Here is a 21,690-nt window from a genome sequence, read left to right on the forward strand (position 1 = left end):
GTGACAGACTTCAATTCTCTGGGGGTTGTGCTATGCTCTGTGGCAAAATTTAACTGTAGTGAGATAAGTGGCTGGAAGTAACATTTTAAATATCATTTTCATCTTCAAGATTTATCATGTGAGATATTTTTTCAATAACTGCTGAGAGTTTGCCTTCAGAAAAAAAGGAAAAAAAAGAAGCCATCAAACATCTGGTGGCTTTCTCACCTCAGGGTTTACAGCAAGGGTTCCTTTATAAAAGAACAAGTTAATTAGGATAAGATGACATTTTTAAGATTTAGGAATTCTGTTAATTAAGTAAAAATTGAGATGTTATTATTCCCTTATGAATTTTTAATCTTTTCAAAAGATTACAGCTATTCAGCTGTTCTCTAAAACTATTCAGAATGGTTCTAAAAAAGGTCTGAGGCTTCTATTCTCCAATTCCCACCCATAACCCATAAAAATAGTTAAATTTTGGGAGATGAAAGATAGAGAATAGTTTTAAGTTGAAGAAATATACGCTTTCCTAAAAATCAGTTTAAATACAAAAACAACCTACCAACTGAAAGGTAAAACTCAAAGGGTTGAATTTCTTAGCAGTGAAAAATCTACAAAATACCCTCAAACCAACTAGATTGATATCAGTAAGGCAGATTGTGCTGGTTTTGGCTGAAGTAGAGTTAATTTTCTTCATATTTACTAGTATGGGCCTATGTTTTGGATCTGTGCTGAACACAGCGTTGATTACATTAATTTTGTTATTGCTGAGCAGGGCTTACACAGAGCCAAGGCCTTTTCTACTTTCCGTATTGCCACGCTGGCAAGGAAGTTGAGGGTGCTGGGAAGCTGGGAGGAGACACAGTAGGGACAGGTGACCCAAACTGACCAAAGGGATATTCCAGACCGTATGACATCATGCTCAGTATATAAACTGAGGGGAAGAAGGAGGAAAGGAGGGATGTTTGGAGTGATGGTGTTTGTCTTCTCAAGTCACTGTTATGTGTGACGGGACCTTGGTCTCCTGGAGATGGCTGAACACCTGCCTGTCCGTGGGAAGTGGTGAATTAATTCCTTGTTTTGTTTTGCTTGTGTGGGTGGTTTTTGCTCTTCCTATTAAGCTGTCTTTATCTCAACTACGAGTTTTCCAGGTTCCAATTCTCTCCCCGATCCACTGGTGGGGGAGTGAGTGAGTGGGAGCAGGGCTTGGTTGCTGGCTGGGGTTAAACCACCACAGTCCTTTTTGGTGCTCAACACTGGGCTTGAGGGGTTCGAGGTAACAGTGGGTTTGATTGGAATGCGCTAGATTGAATTTATTGCTGTTAGTGATGTTTACCTAGTACTCAGCAGGCTCCTGTGTTTGCTATGAGGTTTGCTTTCCTGACTGTGTATTAGAGCCTACTGCTCGTTGGTGGCCGCTTTTTGCTTTCTCTGCCTGCTGTAGCACTGTACTGCTTATCACCTTGCTGAATTGGGCCTGGGAACATTCTGATAACAGCCATGGCTGTGGGCATGGCCTGGCAGGTGGCCAGGGCATCGCTGCTGTTTCTGTGCTGCTGTAGTGGACACAGTGGATATAGTCAGTAGAGCAGACTATTTACAGGTATACATGTGTATCTGTAGAACTGTTCTGGACTTGCAGCACAAGGATAATATGCTGAAGGCAGGTGGCTGCTGCTTAAACAGCTTGTATTCCTCTTCTATGAGTGGAAATCACAATGACAGAATATTTACACTGCAAATGAGTAAGATTTTGTAACTAACTTCTTTACTACAGAAATTAAAAATTCAAACCTAGACAGGTTCTAAAATATGACCTTGGGCTGGAATTTTTCATTGAGTATCAAAGCTTGGAGTTGTTTGCTCCTAGTTGTTTACTTGCTTCCCCCTGGAGGATTATCCAGGAGGATGAAGTGGACATAGCTATTGCCATCAATATCCTCTGATTGCTCAGGGACAGCACTGGAAGATAACCAGCCTGGTTCAGCTATTTATATATCCTGAAAAGTCTGATTTAACTCATTTATTTCCATTTAACTGCAGAGATGACCTTAAAAATATATAAAAGTTTATGCAATTTATTGGCTGGAAAAAAACATATTTACACCTACATAGAGTATTTAACACATAAAAATAACAGTTTCCCCTTATTGTACCTTTCTACATTTACAGCATTATCTTGATCACGAAGATAATGATTTCCAAAACATGACTTTAAAAAGTACATGTAAAATATATGCAGCAATTGGAGTTCTAAAAATAGAAGTATCTTCTAGAGGTAGCAAGAGATGTTTATCAGTCAAAGGTTATATTAAACTACCAAGAAGGAAATTACACAAAAGTTACAGATACGAATTAAGACCAAAGGCAAAACTGCTTGAGGCTCTGTCCAATAAATAGTCTTTACATCTTTATCTACTGTTCCTTTTATTTGCAAGAATCACAAATCAAGAAGCTGTGGACTTTCAGATTTTCAACACTTGATTAGATGCTTTCAGAGAATTCTGATTTGTTTATGTTTGCAAAAGCGTGACTGTGACAACAAATCACGTATAGGTATTTCATTGTTATCAAGAAATTCTACCTGCTTTCATGCTTCAGGGTATAAACTGATGATCAGTAAGTTGAGCTTTTCCTTCTGTGTCATATAGAGTTATAACAATTGCGATATTAAAAATGCATTCACCTCTAGGCTCTCAGGAACCCTGCAGTGTAAATCCAGTACCTTTTCAACAGCACAAAAAAAAATATTAGGAAGCAACAAAATTGACTCTATCTTGCTTTCAAAACTTTCATAAGTCTCAGTTAAAAAAAAAAGCCACAGGTTGTTCTTATCTTTATTTTCTTTTTAAAAAAGAAAGAGATAGAAGATATGGATAGTGGCCACAGTCAAAGCAAGGATTAGGGATGATGGACTCTGCTGGGTTCTAGCAATTCCCATGTTCCTGCAGTTAATAGCTGCCCCTTGGTCACACAAGTGCACTTTTTGGGACTGACAGGATTTATGAGAATAACGCTGTTTTGTCAAATCATGGGGCCATACAATGGAATTACTGTAGGCAGACAAAGAGCCACAGTCAGGCAAAAGCAGGTAATGGAAATGCAACCATGGAAGAGAGCAGTGCAAACATAAGGGACAGTTTCTTAACACTGCCCACCTCACCCACATTCAGAACCAACCTGCCAAAATAATGAACACTAATTTGTCATTGATTTTATTACAATGGCAAATGAAATCTCATCACAAAACTTCTGGATGATGGATGTTACATTTGCAAATACTCCCTGTAACTGCCCTCACTCGCATGGAGCTTCCCCGAGTTTCAAAAGAGGGTTGGGCAAGCATCCATTTCAGTATGGCAAGCACCTACTAGATAAAAAAATCATTCTTCTATTGGCAATGAAGTTTGCTGGCACTTCTGAGTAAGTGCTCACAAGCAGCCAGAGCACAGCAGGGGCTGAGGGCCGTTCCCTGTGCAGAGCTATCAGCAGATGGCTCTGCTGGCCAGGCTATGCTGAACAGCAGCAGCTCCAGCTCTGCCAGGAGAGGGGCTCAGCTCAGAGATCCACTTGCACTGCCAGACAGCCACAGAACAAAGATGCTAAAGATGCCTTACTTATTACTTAATTGTAATTTGAACAGACTTTTAAGTTCCGTTATAAAATTTTTCTCAATAGGAGTTACATATGAACCTATACAAAGGCAGGTGGCAGAGCTATAACCCTGAAGGACAACCTAAAAATGGTAACAGTTAGGTAAGAGAGAGCACATCCAGAAAATTCAGGCAACTAAAGCACACTTTTCCTTTGGAAGTCTGTAACACAAAGGCAGGCAAAGACTGCCCTAACGTGGCACTACAAATGACATTACTGAATAGTCATAAAAGGGAAGTTTACCATCAGTCAGCCACAGTTGTCTAAATTATACATTCTCTGACTGCAGTTCTCTCCAATCTCTAACTCTTAGAGAGATCCCAAACACAAAGGGCAGCCAAACTGCCCCAAAAATGAGAAATTAGACATATTTCTCAGCAAAAGATTCCTAACGTGAAGAAGATTCCTCCTAAATGCTCATAACCCTCCATTTCCTTTCAGCTCTTGATGGAAAGTTCATCTTTCTGGGAAACAGGATACACTTTTTGAAGTGCAATTATTCACTTAAGCAACTCTCTTTGGTAAACGTGGATGGCAAGTGCCTTCCAGTACTGTGAGGGAAATTAAGACAAGTCAGCTCTTCTTTTCTCAAGTAGCAGAGGGCTGACACACCAAGATGGGACTAAAAACTCCTACTCCCAGCTGTTTTGACCTTCCTAAAGAGTGTGAGTCTTTAAGTTTGCATGAAGTATGGTACCTGAACTGGCCTCGGTAGGACCAATTCAGGTGTCTCTTCACCTACAGGTCCATTTTCCCCATAGCTGGAAAATTTCCCTATAGATTTTTGTTTTCCAAATGCATCCAAACTCAGCAAAAGGCCAGACAACCTTAGATGCAGATTCATTATTTTCATTACTCCCTTGTACAAGGTGCAAATAAAAAGGAAAAATTCAGTATTTAAAACTGAATTGAAGGCAAAGAGTTCAATGAAATCATATTAATACATTGCCAGTGGAGAATCAGACAGGTATTGATTTCAAAAGGGCAATTTCAATAATTTTTGCATGGTTTGCCTCCTGTGGCTATACTGCAACCTCCAGGTTGCAAACCACATGTCTGGGAGATCTGAGGAATCAAAGTTTAGGTGAAATGTAAGCAGCATGATGGTGGATGTGTGCTTGGAAATATTAATCTACTTTCACTAACAGAAATATTCCAATAACGCAGGCTTAGAACACTCAGCTTGCTGTTTAGCCAAAATGAAAATATTGCTCTATTGAAAAAAAAAATGTTAATGGTATTCCAACATAAAATACATGAAGTATGTGTGCCCAGCTTGTGTTATAATAGCAATCTATCTACATTAAGTACCATTGCCATTAATATAGTGCACTGGAATTAATGGAATTCCTGCTGCTGAGCTCAGTGAGCCCTGGGTTGCAGTCTCAGGGCTATCATTTTTATGCTGGAGGCAATATATCAGCCCAGCAATGATTTGTCATCATTTTGAGAGTCAGACATGGGAGGAACTTCAGCATTACGAAGGAAAAAAATTGATCTGAGATGTACTGAAGTGCCTCACTACTTTAAAATGCTAGGTGCAGATTTCCTCCATCAGGCAACCAAAATGTGCACATTTCCTCATTTGGTTAAGCTTATCTTCCATGCTACCACAAATTCGGATGAGAAAGGGACTGTGTCACTCTACAATTATATGGTGCCTCATGCACATTCTGGGTTTTCTTTGACCTGATCTGCCAGCTCAGATAATTTTTTTTAGTATCAAATACAGACTCTAGGAATTTTTGTTTTCCATTTACTGGACAGTGATGCAAGTTAGATGAAGTAGACTTCTTCATCCAAGCCTTTCATTCTCTCCAATTCACCCACAGTACTAGCCAGCCATTTACAGTCCTGAACCAACATCTTGGATGGCTTCAAATCCTCAAGGAGCTTTGTCAAATGGGGAAAAATCTATCAAGAAAGAAATTTGTGTGACATGACCACATGATCCTTCACGTAGGTGTCAAACTGTGGAACTGATGTTCTTGTTTCCCAGATAAGTGTGTAAGTAAAGAGCCCATCTGTACAAATGTTTTACACACAGCAATATCAAGATCAATTTACCTACCTGCAAAATATGCTCTTTGCCATACTACTGTACTTGTGAAAACACAGGAATGTACTAAAGAGGGGGTTTAGAAACTACCTTAACAGTTCCTGTGACACGCTCTTATTGGATTTACATTCACCAGCAAATCCAAGAAAACAATTTGATAATTTTAGCACAAAGCAGACCAAGAAGGATTTGCTAAGCTGCTTAGAGCCTCGGCTCTGAAATGTTGCAAAGGTTCAGGTTAATGTACGTTCACAGCATAGGCACCATTGGTGGACTGTATCTGACATGAACCAGGTTTTGACTCTCTGAAGCCATCTTATGATCAAGAACATATCTCATTCTGCAGCAAAATTTAGCATGGGAAATATTTTATCAATTTGACAAGGGGAAGAATCAGTAATTTTTCATTATATCATTATTTTAAGCAGATTCTCATCACTATTAAGACACAGGTAAGATCTTTAATAATGTGAACAGCATAACTATGTTACATGTATGAATTTAAACAAAGATGAATATAAACTGACCTGCCTTTAGCTATTATTCAAATCACTAAAGTGGTGGATAGAATTCCTTAATGAAAATATTTCTTGGGCATTTTTAAATCTAATGTATTTTAACAGATGTTTAAAAGCCTGTACTGTTTTAACAATTCAATTTGCATAGGAAATTGTCACATGAGTTTACTTAAGCTGTTGAATCTGCTACTGTAAGGGGTTTGGATTCGGGAATCCAAATGTTCCCTTTAGTTCTATGTTCCTAGAATGTGATTTTGCATAGTGGTCATAAGGAAACAAAAAAGCCCACTGCAACAGAATTATCTTAAGTTATGTTTGTTGCCATCTTGCTTTACTTTATGAATGAAAACCTAATGTAAATTTTAGCCAGTTGAATACGATAATAAGAGATTATTTTGGATGTACTGTATCTCTCTGATCCTCATCAAGATTTCCTTTACACAGCAGGTAAAAATTTTATTCTTTTCTATGTTCTGTAGTCTCAACAATAATAATCCAATTAATAGTTGCTGACATAGAAGAATTGTTCTTGTTAATCTTTATTATGCATTTGTAGCTTCTTTATTTGCCTTCCTGAGGAGAATGAACCTTTTAGCAGCTGCACCCATGCACTGCATTTCTCAGCATATATATTCCATCACATTGATCTTGATAGTAAATTACTGAATTTTATAAATACATTTAGACCAAAATAACTATCTGTTATAATCTGGTACAAAAATGACTCCATGTATGTAATATTTACTAGTAAACTCAATTCTTTTTTTTAACACAAAGAGCCTTTTAATTTATGTTACAACATACATTGATATCTAAAAGAGGAATATCAGCAGTCCTATTGTTTTCATTGGGGAAAAACAATAATTTAAGACATACTAGACTTACATCTACACAAGAATAGCTATACTAAGTCTGTGTAAACTCAGAAGACAAAATACATTCAACATCTTAAAACTGACTCTATGACCGCCTAGGCAGATTATCAGACAGGAAAAAACCCCAAAAAACCCTCAATCACACTTTGTTTAGGACAAAGGGAGCAGACCTTTCAGATATATTTTGTAGGTATCACACCAGTCCTGCTATCATCACTTATTCAGACAAGTAGCAGCACTAAGGCAGTTGGTAAAGCAGATATGGTTGAAGATATACAGAAAACATGCACAAGGAAACGCTGTAAGATACACGTAGAGCAACTATTAAAGTTAACTCTCATCTGCCATGCAGACCTCTGAGAAATTACAGTTTATTGTGCCATTGTCATTATAGCAGCAATGATGCCCTGAAAGACTCAGTGTTCACTCCTGCATGACAAATCAATACCACTGGTCAGCTATGATTAGCCCAGTCATGATGTGCTTGATGAATATTGATGACAGTTATACAGCTGTGATATCAGATGCCTTTAAGAGCAATTCATGAATATAAAAAATGCTTTATCAACAGTAATGTATTAAATTTTGAACAGCAAAGCACAGACCATTAATACTAAGCAAGTACTAGAAACCGCAAAAGAAAAGAAATAAAAATCAGTGGTTGCCCTACGTGGTCCTCTTCACATATAGTTGCACACAAATAGCTGGGAATTAACTTCTAGAACTTTAACACTTCAGATTTAAAATAAAAACATTACACCATTTAATCTACGTAGATTTGGAGATAAAATGATCTGAGACTCCCCAATTATTATTATGTAAGTAAGCTTACTAGTAATACTTCTACCTGCTTTCTAAACTGTGTGACACAGCTGTGGGTTTTTGATCAAGGCAACTTGCCAGAGAAGTGGTTGTCTTTAATTTGTTCTCTCTGTCACAAAGCATTGTGCCAAACAGGACAAATTTAAGACAACTCCTCCTCATGCCTATTAATGAGGTACACTGAGCAGAGCATCCTCCCTCGCTCTCTCCCTCCCTCAAGTGCCTTCCCAGTCAAACATTAAACCTTAATAACTCTCCTTGGGTAAAAAATAGATGGTCTATCAACCATAACAAATTACACAGCAAAGGGGAGCAGAACAACTGCTGGATTTATCCAAGCTTTGCCTGAATATCTGTAGTATATCAAGTGGCAAATCTCAGGTTCCTACTTCACTCTGGCAATTACCTTATTAACAATTCTTTTTCAAATGAAAATTTAAAAAAAAAAAAAACAAACAAAAAAACCACCAAATATGTATTCTAAATGGCTGAGCCAATATGATTTTATAGATATGGTGACATCCAACCCTATGGATATATAAACAAGCTACTCTCTCAGTGTGAAAAAGTTGTCCTACTTATGAGACAACAGAAGAATTCATGGAGAAATGCCATGGGCTACAGTTTTGTTTGATTTTTAAGCAGTCAGAACTTCACTCTTCAGGTCAGAAAAAAATTAACTAAGAAACTTAATGAAGTAAATTAGTTTGTTATTTCTCAATTTCAAGCTATATTTTGACATTTCAGGATGAAAAAAGACCCTGCTACTTCTGACTTTTCCTTGGTGTCCATGAAAGCAGTGCCTGAGGCATCACATCTGCAGTGAATCCTTCTCCATGGCAGTGACACAGAGAGGTCAGTTCTGATTTAAACCTGCTGTCTCCTAAAGGTATGCCTTCTTCTAGTAAAATATGCAAATAAAGTGGTAGTTTCTGCTTTTACTACTGATGAATAATCTGGTCATGGGAGTAAATGATCTAGTTTTAAGAAAACATAGCTAAAATATTTACAGCTATATTCCACCCATTTAAAGTTGGAATTTTGTTGACTTCATCAGTCCAAAATCTTATATTCAGGTCTGGAACTGAAGCAATTGGTTTTTTTAGTTTGTAAAAGTGAGTTTTACCCAAGAATATTCTAACTCAAGTTAGAATAAAACACCCTCATCTTAGTACAGTACTACGGTGCAACTCAGAGAAAAAAGTTTCACACTTTCTGATGACACAATGAACTAATATATCTTTTTTTTTTTTCTAACAATTTTATACAAAGATAAGACTACTGTGGGAAATTACTGGATTATATTAATAAAATCTATCTCTCATACCCTTTCTGACTGGCAGCAACCATTTTTGGAACTGAGTGTGTGTCAGTCTGCTGTTCTTCAAGGATTTTCTAGCTTCTCTTTGGATTTAAGATAACTTCAGATGAAATCAGAATAAATTATATTTCTCTTATAAATTTTCTTCATGTTTGAATACTGCCAACAGTGCAATTTGAATTAATCTATCCTAATTTAAAGCCTGCTTCTGATGACTTTTGACAGTTTCATACTCCAGAAGCAGCTACAGTAAAACTAACAGGAATATATTTAGGTTTTTACTTTATTTGTTTTACGTAAAGCATAACTTGACCTTTAAATATTTACTAGTTTCAGCAGATAAGATAATTGCAATATAATTTTAAGGTGTACTAACCATTATGCTGTGTGGATTTTTTGTGCTAAGTTTTTTGGGGCTGTTTGTTTGTTTGTTTTTTATATTTGAGTTTACTTCATTAGGAAGTTGATACCACTGCTTCAGAAACATGTTGTATTGCTCCCTTTGAAATATCTTCTCTCAGAAATGGATTTTTTCTCTCCCTCTAGAAATTACTTAGCATCGTATATATACATAAAAAATTACCCTTCTTAGCAGAACCTGCTAATAATGACCTTCATATTTTCCAAAAGCACAAAAGTCAGGCCACTGCACTGAATAGAGCATAAGTGTTACTTTTAAATGAAGTCCTGCTAAAAATAAACCAGACATTGATTTATAAAAGCTTATAACAATGTAGAGCAGTGAGACATTTTAGATGGCAATATACACAGGAATGGTGGTTGAACTGCACATACCCTATTGCTAGAAGCAAATATCACAAGCTGCTCATGACAGATTTTTAATTAACATATATTACCTCCTCCAAATAGAGAGGATGCTGTAAAACAAAACACCTTCTCTGACTTAGGGAGTACTGCCAATACGCTTCAGCTGAGGATCTGTCCCTTAGACCTGCGAGCTGCACTCTGGGTTTAATAAAAGCATTTTGTGTCTTAGCAAGCAGATCTAGTCACACAATCTGACTAATTTGGCTCCACAGAGGCCTGGTTTCCTTAATCCACCATGGGTATACATAAATGGTTCCATTTATATACTAATGAACAATAATAATGTGGGGCCATACACGCACCCAAGACAAACAGACCTACCAGTGCAATACAGAGCCTTATATCCTAAAATATATTTATTTCACTGGAACAAAGTCAGTACCAAGTGGGTAAGAACTCAGGCTTTCCACGTGGACAAAGAAGCTCCCATAAAGCAGCACAGGCTCACACTTGGGCACCTGTTTACCCATTTTCTTATGCACTTCCCTGCCCCTTTCAGATGATACATTCCCCAGGAAGTACATTTACCAGCTCTGTAAAACCAGCATCTCACATGCTAAATCCTCAAAGTCCCTGCATGAAGCAATTAATTATTAATAAACCCTGCAGACCAACCTGCAGCATTCATCATGTGCCTTACCATTTCTGCACTCTACAAGTACAGTCAAGGATCATTTACAGGCAGAAGGTGGAAATTCCTCCTTCTCCATCATCAGAATTTCTTGAACCCCCACTTCATGTCTGACACAGAAACTCTGACTCAGAGAAGGTTTTTGCCAACCTGCCAGGATAAACAGCCTGCCCTTACAGACCAGAAGGTAATGGAAGCAAAGAAAAAGACCTTCTGGAAGTGGTCGAACTTCCAAAGTTTCAGAGAATTTGGAGTCTTTAATACATGATTTCTATTTCAGGGAAAGTTTGAGAGTATTTACAAGAAGATTCTTTATTAAGCTTTTCAGGTCCATCATGCTGTCCTATAATTCTCTGTAGCCTCATCTTCTGCAGAGCAAGAGGTATGCTGTGTACTGTAAAGCCACTGCAGAGTGTAAAATACGACCAGATCTAGGCTATAGTTTTGAAGTATAAAGTGTGATGGGTGTTTGCTGATGTCACAATGTCAGGAAAACTTCTCATGGCCATAAATACATGAGGAAAAGAGTGGATTCATTTAACAAAGCATCAGGGATGTACTATCCTTCATGTAGCTTCATCCATTCATGAGGATTCTGCCAGCACAAGTATGGTTTCATTTGTGAAATACATACAGCTTCTGTCATTTGCTAGTGTAGATGAAAGTAATGCTGTGAGAATTAGCCCTCCCATAATCCAGGCCAATTAACTAGCATCTTTGCCTTTCTTTTTCCTGTTTAATAGGGGATGTGTGTGCTAAAAATAGATTACTGAAATACTTAGCTCCTTAGTAAGTAGTAGAATTCAGTTCAATGTGCCTTGCAGGGCTGTAACATTAGCATGTCTAATGAGATGGGCACAACATGAAACTCCAATGGCACACTATAAAATAGATCTGAAGGCAGGTACATAAACATCCATGGTTGTGCTAGCGTTTTTGTTTTCTTCTATGCTCATGGTATTTACCTTTATGTTGTGAAGCCATCTATGAATACATGAACTGGACTCAAACAGAAGATGTGCTCCAGATGTGCACACTAAATGCTCCAATTGATAGTGAGCAGGCCATGGAACAAATTGGAACTGAGTCCAAGTTACACTCTAGATATGCACATAGTATGGATTTTGAGTTCTCAGGAACAACTGTTTCACTCTACAAATTTAATCCTACTTTTTCCTTTCTATTTGCCAATATTATACAAGCTTAACTTGGAAGCCCTGCCTAGGTTCCCCAAAAATACACTCCAGCAGCAGGCGACAGAAAGGCCCTAGCCAATGGCAATCCTTCAGTGTCAAAGTACACGCCTAGTGAAAGCAAAGACCAAACTGTATCTAGTCTGATGCTAAAATCTGAAACTGTATATTATTTAGGTGTGGAGGCATCCTCAAGACACAATGTCATTCATACCCATTAAATGTCATTTGCAAATAATGTTTACCCAACTGGAAAGCACTGCATTATTGTTCTGAATAAAATACCAGCAGTCTGGCTAGGAAATTGTACTGCCTAAGAAACTGCCAAAAACCTCTAGTCTCACTAATTTTCAGCTACACTAATAACATTAAATTAATAACTTCTGGTTCCATTCTCATTTACCAAATTTAACAAGTTTGCTCTCTCTTTCTGATGCTTCTAGTGCCACCTGGTACCTACCTTCTCCAGCTTTCTGTACACCATCACTGATGACTGAAAATAGATGATACCCATTAAATAAGTTCATCTCTTGGTCTCAGTGTTACACATTCATCAAGGAGTAAGAGAAAGGAAACTTCTAGGAAGTTAGAGCTCAGATCTAACACTGACACTATAAGCACTTCTCATCATTGCAGGATGACAGGAGATGATCACAGCAGTGCTGGGTCACATTACATCACTTTCATCTATATGCATCTACAAAGCCAACCTCAACAGAGAGGGGCTTGAACTAAACTAAAAGCAGTTCTTAACCCCAGCACCTGAAATAGCAACAATGTTCTGGACACATTTACATAGCACATTTTAGCATTTACAATATATGATTCCAGATTTGCACAAAAAGTAGCAGCACAACTGGAGAGCAGTCCTCAAAATTTAAGACATCTGCATGCAACTTTCAGAGGTTACTATAGTGAGGAACAAAAATCTTCAGGAACAATTATTTCTGCTGTAGTAATTAACACCTTGAGACATGCAGCTCTCTTCTGCCCCTGAATATTTGCACAGAAAAACTACCAATTCTACCAACAGTAAGTAATTACCACACTTCTATAGGCCAGGACCTTGCCAAATTCAAGTTGTCAATACTTGTCCTTAATGAAGTAGTTTGGACAGATAAGGTTTTTCTAAACTAACATAAGGGTGCAAAAGCTTTTAAATGGCCTCTTAAAAGGCTTCCTATGACTTTCTCTTTTTTATTTATTTAAAAAAATTTCACAAATAGCTAAAGTAATTGAGAAGGGGAAAAAATTAAAAACTTGGATTGCTGTAACTGCTGCTTCTGCCTTTCCTCTTTTCATAGCGTTATACTCTTGCAACCCTCCATTATGCCTTTTTCTAATTTGGGCCTTAAACTTGCAACACGCTCCCCTCAGAGTCCTGTGGAAGACTGTGTGGTTGTACACACATGAAACAGGCTGTGCAACAGGACCTCGTGGTGAGACAGTGACTTGTTTTGTGTGTGCACCATGCCCAGCGCAACCAGGTCCTAACACCACATCGCTCCTTGGCACGGGAGCTGTACAGGGAATAGACTAAACAGAACTCCACGAGGTGAGGGTGAAGCGATGCTGTTTATGGGCAGTGGCGGCAACCACAGAGATAACACCAACGACAGGGAGGAGAGAGAACCGGGATTACCTGCTGTGCCTGCTGCAGCAGCTCCATTCGCTCGTGCAAGATCTGGCTGTCAAACTCACGGCTCTGCCTCAGGATCTGCCGCCGCACCTTCTCCACTGCAGCTCGCAAATCCTCCCTCTGGGCTTCTGTCAGAGACTCGCTCGCCCGCCTTCCTGGATCCTGCTGCAGGGCATTATACAGCGTGGCTTCCAGCTCCTGGATTTTCTAATGCAACCCAAATCACACACAGACAGGCTGACGTTTGAATCCAGCAAGCAAACGACCCACCAACAGCTAGAGGAGAAGGCCAGCAAGCAAAGCTTTAGGCAATAGGGAAGGACAGACACAGACAGGTGGACAGAAAGCGGCAGTCGTGAGCAGTGAGGAGCATTCCACACAGAGTGCACGCAGCCTCCTGGCACTGATTTACACCCAAGCGATGGTTTCCATTCTAGTAAATGATTGGTTCGTCCGTTTAAGAAAGATTGAGATGATAGGTCTGCACTCAACACCTGAGAAAACTCCAAATCCTGATGCTGAACATAACAAATTCAATGCAAACTAACAGATTTCCTTCAACTGCAACTGAATTGTTAAGCCATCCTACGAAATAAAAAGACCACATGAAAAACTGTGAATAGAAATCTCACTCTCTCTCTCTCTCTCTGGCCCTACTATCCTGCCATTTATGGCCCCAGGTCTACGCCAGTGGTTTAGTTTCAAGTTGCCATAAGCAATGGAGAGAGGAACACTCTTATACTTGTATATACTAATCCCTCATCCATCCCTTGCTGTTTGCCAGATTCCTAACATGATTCTCATGCACTGGCCAAAACTGCAGTACTTTGCAATGCAGAAAATACAGGAGAACTTCACATTCACATGGAGAACCTTATTCCCAAGAGGAAAGAAGGGAATCATGGCAGTGTTTCCCTGATTACTGGGGTTAGTATGATCCTATTAAAAACCAGCATTCAGACTGACAATATTTGGATCAAGAGCATCTGACCACATCCCTTTAGCCCTCATGACACCTTTGTGAGGTAGGTAATTCCATCCATATTAGTGATGCATAAACAACTGCACAGAGAGGTTAAATGGCTTGCCCAAGGTCACAGTGCTAGAAATAGAGCCTGCTTGCTTTTATCTCTGTTATCTGCTCTGAGCACTAGACCTTGCTTCTTTTCTGAAAACATTTTCCCCATAAGAAACTTTTACAATGTATAAATAATGCTTCAGAACATTGTATGTTGATTTGCTAAAGTCTCACTATTAACAAAGTTGGGTATGCAGTTTTATCAGTTCTTAGATAATTCCTAATTGTTGCTCAGCCTGAGAAAAGGCAAAGTTGCAGCTTCCCTTTTGAAAACTAGGAAGGGTAAGGTTGGATGGGACCACGCAGAAAGGAATCCCATAGGAAGAACAGGCATTCCTGATTTAGGATCGGTTAGCAGCAGTAATACTTACAAATGCTTCAGGAAAAGAAATATTAGAAAAGTAATTTCTGGTGTATTCTACTAGTCACAGTTTTTTCCATACATAAACAAGCTCTTCTCATTCAAGAGGTACTAACAAGATGTTTATATACCACAGAATAAAAAATGCAATGCAAAAACATTACACTTGTAAGTACTATAAACCGTTTCCTAAGTTTTCATTTAAGTAATAGTTGATTTCTAGTCTGGTAGAAAAAGAGATATAAAGAAAAAAAGAACCCTATTTATAATTAAAAGAAACAAAAACAAAACCCCTGCATTTTATCAAATCTGTTCAAACAGAAAAATTTAATGACTCTTCTTTTCCTACCATGTAAGCCTGGTCCAGAGCTTGCTTCCTGTAGTCGAGTTCTTCCTCTAAATAACCCTTCTGTTTACTGAACAGGTCCTGAGCAATAATAAAAACAAGGGAGTGTTTGTTCTTTATCCTAATTCATGAAGAATCATAAATGCCATCATTTTTACACAAGCTTTCCATTTGAAAGTAAATGAAAACCTACAGCAAATGACCACATTCATCCTAAGGATAACTGGAATATCAAATTAACAATATTAGTACTTCAAATACATGTATTATATTAACAAGTTGTACCTAGAAACTACTGACCTCTACACCAGCGTACAAACCTGCCTGGACCTGACAGAAGTGCACAGAGCAGCAAGAGGTGAATGGGGATGTGCATGCATGTGGTCAATAACCATAACTTGCACAGGGCAGGACAAGGTAGAGAAAAGAGAAACACAAGTGAGGGCACTTTATGGCTTTTCTGAAAATGTCCCATGCATATCCTTAAGGAAATCATGGGGCAAACCCTAATTTCTGTTGTCTAGCCTGTTCTTCTTGGGAGGAAACATGAACATGCAGGTCTGCAGCTGGGTTCTGCAGCACCATTCTGTGCTGTGCTACTGAAGCAGAAGTAACAACTCGGTCTTCAAGCCAATTTGAAATGGGCAAAGTGATGCCCAGAGAGGTTGAGTGACTAGCTGAAGAGCTGAGAAGTTTTCAAGATGCCTAGGATTTACAGGAATTTTTTACTTTTGTTTTTAAAAATCAAGCTACTCAACTTCCATAGTTATTTCATATATATAAAAATATAAACTCCAAAGACTGGGATTTAACTGGAACTCGGTATCCAAAAGCATGATGTTGCAAGCAAGTTGTGGACATTCAAATGGTTGTCTGAATAGTCAAGCCTTTAGAGTGTTTTGGATCATGGACTCATAGGATGGTTTGGGTTGGAAGGGACCTCAAAGACCCTCTCATTCCAACCCTCACGCCATGGGCAGGGACACCTTCCCCTAGACCAGGATGGGTGATAGTAAGTAGAACATAAAACAGTTATTCAATTTTATTAGCTTTTCTTTCGAGACATGTTTTCACACTCAAAAAAATTAGTAGTAGACCAGAAAGCAGAGAAGCCCTTTGACTGAATTCAACATTTTCCATCATTCTTTTTTCTATTCAACAAATTTTTTAATTTCAACATATAGAATAAATGCCAAATTAAATACATAGGGTTCTTCAGATGATTAACTGCAGCCTTTACTAAAAGTATCAAAAAAATCAAACATTGCTGGTCCAGTTAGTTTTATTGGATATGGGATTGCCCCAAAGTCACTTATTTGGCCAAATTTTGCCTTTACACATACATGTGGACTTCTGACAACTTTGCTGTCAGCTACCAGCATAGCACTGACACTGAGTTTGCCTAAGCATGAACCATGATGATGAATCCTCAGTCCAAACATCTACTTTAAAACAAATCTGTTCTAATCACCAAATTAATGTTTTGGAGGGGCTCAGAGCATAAAGTAACTACAGATGACCTCCTACATGTTAAGAGCAACCCAAAACTGGTGACAGTAGAAACATATAAGACCAATATTAAAGGACTCAGAGGAATAAGGTGCTATTTGTTCTCTGTATAAGAAGCATAATATTTATTATTAATTTGTTTTGTAAACTTGCAGTTCTTTTAATTACCTATTAATAAATACTGAAGGAAAAGCCAAAGTCTAAGAAAGGCCTTGATCTTGGGGCTGGAATTTGATTACACACAGATGGGCATCTATAGCTATGATACCCATTTTAGAATATGTTGCTTCAGCTACTGGTCCAGAAGGGCAGGGATCTCCACCAAGTCCCATAGGACATATTTGTCAGCCCCTTGTGGACATCTCCAGAACTCTGAAGAATATAATGTGGCATTAGACACCATGCTTATGCAACTGAATCCCACCTTGACTACCCAAGTGGCATCATTTTCTGATGGGGATGGATTACAGCAACAGCTGGTGGCTGTTGTACAAGATGCAACACCACCGTGAACTGTATAGTAAAGGACAGGCCTGATCCTGACATGCTTACAAGTGTCTGACACCAGAGAACTAGACTGACTTGCCTGAGACTATAGAGAGGGTCAGATCAGCTCAGTTGAGTTCACCACCAGATCCCAGAAAAGCAACGCAGCTGCCCTGATCATGTTACTTCTCAAAAAGGTATGGTAAAAGCTGCCCACAAAAAGTAAGAGGGAAGGAAACAAGAATAGGACCTCAAATTCTTAACATGGGTTCCAAAGATGACTAAACAAGTGCTCAGCCGTTCTGAAAGCACCATGTTAGAATGTTATTTCTCAACTCATTTCATGATTGAGTCAATCATTAGTGATGCAGATTCTCAGATTGCTGTGCTAAACAAATAGATGCAAGGGATACCCAAAGTAAGAGTTGAAAACATCACAGATAGTAAGTGGGAAGATAATAAACCAAGTTATATAGAAATTATGTTTTTCCAATTCTTTTTACAAAAGAACTTAGTATTTGAGGGCACTTTCCCTTCCCAAAACTTTTGCATTTTTCCATAACAAGAGTTAAAAAATAAAGAAATACTAAATTTGGGAAGGATCATGTCTACATTACATTACAATCAGCATGAAAGGCTACACTCAATAGGGCACTTCCTTTTTGTTTGTGGCTCAAAGACACACTTCTTCAGTGGCCGTGGGCAAATCACTTAATCTCCCTGTCTCATTGTCCCATTCTTTAGGATGAATGTAATGCTAATTATTTATCTACCAGTAAAAGGTGTGGTGAGGATTAATCAGTGTTTGGAAAACCATTTGAAGATGCGAAGCACAGCATGCATGGTAAACCAATAAAAATCAACACCTTCTAAAATGATTTGTTCAACATATGGAAAAATAAGGTCAGTTTGTCCTGCAAGACAGAATTGCTTTTGAGAAAACATTCTGTCTTTAGGCATGAAGACCATGGGACAAGAAAGGTCATCTGGAGTAAGAGGTCTTGACAACTTGTCCAGAAGCTGAGTACCAGAGAGCAAAGAAATACCCTTGACAATTCTAGCAACATGACCTCAAGATTCAAAAGACAATGGTGTTGCCAGACAAATTAATACACAGAGAAAGCACAGACAATTTCATACTGTTTGGTCAATATGCTCTGTTATTATGCATTTGTGCCCTAATTTGTATATAATATGCTATTTTTGTTCTATATAGATTTGACATTTCCCTCTCACCCCAAAGAATAAAAGCAATAGATTGTTCTAGAAACCTCTTGCCTATTTTACCATGAAGCAATCTCTGTTAAGCAGAGAAAGGCAGCAAATCAACCTGGGATGAAGTTTATACACATTCCCTCGAAATGAGTTTTAGCTAAATGAATTATACTTTTAGCTACTGTTCCTTACCTTTTCATTCTCCAGGTCTAACATCTTCTGTGTCAGTGCAGCTTCTGTCCCCTCTATCTGTTTCAACCACTACAAGAACATAGCAGTGTGAAGGGGAAAAAACAGAAAATGAAAGAAAAATAGAGCTTTTGCAAAAGTTGGTACCAAACAGTTTTCAAGCTTGTTGCCAACACTTCCAGGCACATACTATGTATTCACTTCAAAGTTCCACATGAATAAACAAGTTGTGAGAACACAGGCAGAATGGAAGACTGCAAGAACATACTAAGGACTAGCAAATGGAGGTTGCTTTCCTACAGTAAAACAATTTTTTTTTTCCCTGTAAAGTTCAAGATACAAAATAGACTTGGGTCAAAATGCAAAATCAATCCATTTCTGACGTGATATACCAACAAGCACAATGCTTGTTGGCCTGATTTGCAAAACCATCATCTGACTTCAGGCATCCACTCCTTCATTTTTTCAGAGGGCAGTTTAAACAAAAGACAAAGTGGAAAATTCAATCCTTGATTTTGCACAGTTTGCTGCACTCTTCATGGGAAGAGGTTCACTTCTAAAATATCAGTAATGTAGAGGGAAAAGCAAAACAAACAGACAGACAGACAGACAGATGGAGGTTCTTGTAATTGCTACAATGAATCCCTCACCACTCTGGTGACCAAAAAACCAATAACAATTAAGAAGAATGGCATTCTTTGCTTTCTAAAGAAAAAATCACATATTGTAATAGTTAAATGCATGGATACAAGTTTCTTACTTAATCACTCATCATCATTGGGATTATATTAATATTTCACATTTAAGTTTATTGGAATGGATGGGCAAGTTCAGTTCTGAATTAATTGTTTTATTTCATTTCCCTGCTGGTCTACAATAAGGATCAATGACTAGCTTACAGAGAGCACAGTTTAGACTAATGCTTCCTTTTATAGCACCAGTTCCCATTAAAACCAGATGTAACTTTGCCATTGATAATTATCACTTTCCTCAAATGCCTTGCTTACTAACATTGGACTACTCATATTTGCTTCAATTCTTTTAGTAAGCATTTTTAGTAAACTTTTAGTAAGCTTTTTTAATTTAGAGTTTTGGTGAATTTATCAGGGTTCAGACTCAAAGGAATTAATGACACACCAGGATTTTTCCCCAAAGATTTAGATACGAAATTTCAAACATAAGTTTACAAATACACAAAAATGTAAATTCATTATTTCATCATTTTGGATCTTCCACTTTTTAAGAGACCGGTGAATAAAAAAGGGAAAATTATTTTACCTACTTAACTTTCTACAGGAAAAAAAAAACTAACAGGAACCTTATATTCCCCAGGTATTCTATTTTCACCATCTTTGTTTTCTTCATTTTGAAGGTGACAAGCTGAAGATATTCCTAAGGGAAGCCTCACCTCTGATATTCAGCAAGACCATGAGCATTCTGAACCCTTGAAATTAATAGAAATGGGCATCTCTCACAGCTACCCTCAATCAAGTGAAGGGCTATTTGCAAAAATTAGAGGTCTCAATTTTTTGAAGGTATGAATGATATGCAAAACTAAATGTTGGTTCTGACCTTCCTATGCCTGTAAGCCTTTCTGGAACCAAGGGAGACATTTAGGAGTCTCTATCTTAACCTTTTATACTGAGGTTCTTCCCATTTCATTTTTGGATTTAAGGGGCTAAAATCATCCCCTTTCCTTTTAATGCCACAATGAAAAATATATGGATTTTAGAACTTTTCCTCATTTTTACTTTGCTTATAGCAATCACTCACTCAAATTAATGATTTTTAAATTATCTAATGTAGATTATCTACTTCAAGATATTTAGATAAGTAGATTATCAAAATTATACCAAATAAAGTAATTATTGCAAAATGCTCGAATTTTAATTTCAAAGCTCTGATTCTGAATTTCAAGAATGCATCTAGGAAAGATTTAACAAGAACATATGAAAAGGATGACAGAGGTTTCTTTAGAGAAATATGCAAGTCTTGCTTAGTTCTAAATATCACCCCTATTCATATACAGATTATATTCCCTCTGTAACTGAGAAGAAAATAACTAGTCATGCAGAAATGAGTGACCTGACTGAACACTTACCTTGCCCAAACTGCTTTTTCTCTATGTCCACTACTTTACAGAGGAAAGGACCACTGACTACTCTGAGCTTTTTCAGTCATCCACAGAAATGAGCCTGAGATGGACCATGGGCACCTCACCAAGGATGTCACAGCAACGTGTTCCCAGAGCACTGAGGACATCGGCACTTCTGAGAATGAAACCTCTTGTGTTAAGTGGCTTTTTAGTACTTCATGGGGAATATCTCTAAAACAGGTCTTTATTTTTAAACTGGGGGGTTTTTGTAAGATTGATTTTACCTCAAGACATCACAATTCCAACATTCATGTAAGGATGAATTCATGCACAACTCCAGATGATCCAAACAGAAAAATCATGCTTCCCTGGCATGTGATATCGTAGAAGGCATGTTCAATTTTCAGCAGAGAAAAACATTTACAGAATTCTACCTTTTCACAGAGGGAAAGCACAGTCCCAGCTTGGATTATTGCAACCTGCTCTTCATTTCTCAAATTCTAAAATACAAAAATATGCATTTTAAATTGGGTCAAAAATTCATCCTTTAACACAAAAAATAACAGTACTTCAAAAAATAAATAATTTATAACATTTAGAATTATAGAAATGACCAAAAAAGTATCCCATTATTAAAAGTATTAAAAGTTAAACCAGGAGTGCTTAGTTGCCACTCAATTTCAGTACAATACCTCCCCAACACTTTCACAACAATTTATTATTTGATGAAAATTAAGTGGTTTCTGTCAGCAATTTTGAATTTTTTTTTCCCTTAGGCCTGTTAATTGGACTATGGCCCTACAGCAAGTGAATCTCCCCTTCGTGCACTTTCAGAGCTAGACTTCCCATTAATGAAAACAATGCAAAGATCAAGTACCACAGAAACCTCCAT

At 37.9% G+C, this 21,690-nt stretch overlaps 1 protein-coding gene and 1 long non-coding RNA gene across 18 annotated transcripts in view; one reads left to right on the top strand and one right to left on the bottom strand.

Annotated features, from left to right (window-relative positions):
• Positions 1-21,690, bottom strand: part of JAKMIP1 (janus kinase and microtubule interacting protein 1) — a 245,641-nt gene that overhangs the window by 95,730 nt on the left and 128,221 nt on the right. For 14 of the 15 annotated variants that reach the window (XM_051798502.1, XM_051798517.1, XM_051798515.1 and 11 more), the window contains 4 exons: positions 21,233-21,298; positions 18,707-18,775; positions 15,308-15,385; positions 13,523-13,726 (listed from right to left, as the gene is read on the bottom strand). In XM_051798502.1, the coding sequence (XP_051654462.1) occupies positions 13,523-13,726; positions 15,308-15,385; positions 18,707-18,775; positions 21,233-21,298 (417 nt within the window). The remainder of the gene's footprint in view (positions 1-13,522; positions 13,727-15,307; positions 15,386-18,706; positions 18,776-21,232; positions 21,299-21,690) is intronic. The other variant, XM_051798518.1, reaches the window with a different exon arrangement.
• LOC127476085 (uncharacterized) lies at positions 658-21,098 on the top strand. 3 transcript variants are annotated; one of them, XR_007906471.1, is made up of 5 exons: positions 658-1,072; positions 8,655-8,762; positions 14,304-14,544; positions 20,076-20,238; positions 20,846-21,098. It is a non-coding gene; the product is annotated as an uncharacterized LOC127476085 (long non-coding RNA). The 3 variants fall into 3 exon arrangements; XR_007906469.1 differs by having other exon boundaries at positions 663-1,072; positions 8,655-8,796; XR_007906470.1 differs by having other exon boundaries at positions 666-1,072; positions 8,655-8,796; positions 14,304-14,446.

This window comes from Manacus candei, unplaced genomic scaffold (assembly GCF_025592945.1).
Source record: "Manacus candei isolate 608988 ecotype Guabito, Panama unplaced genomic scaffold, ASM2559294v1 h1tg000048l, whole genome shotgun sequence".
Taxonomy (NCBI): Eukaryota; Metazoa; Chordata; class Aves; order Passeriformes; family Pipridae; genus Manacus; species Manacus candei.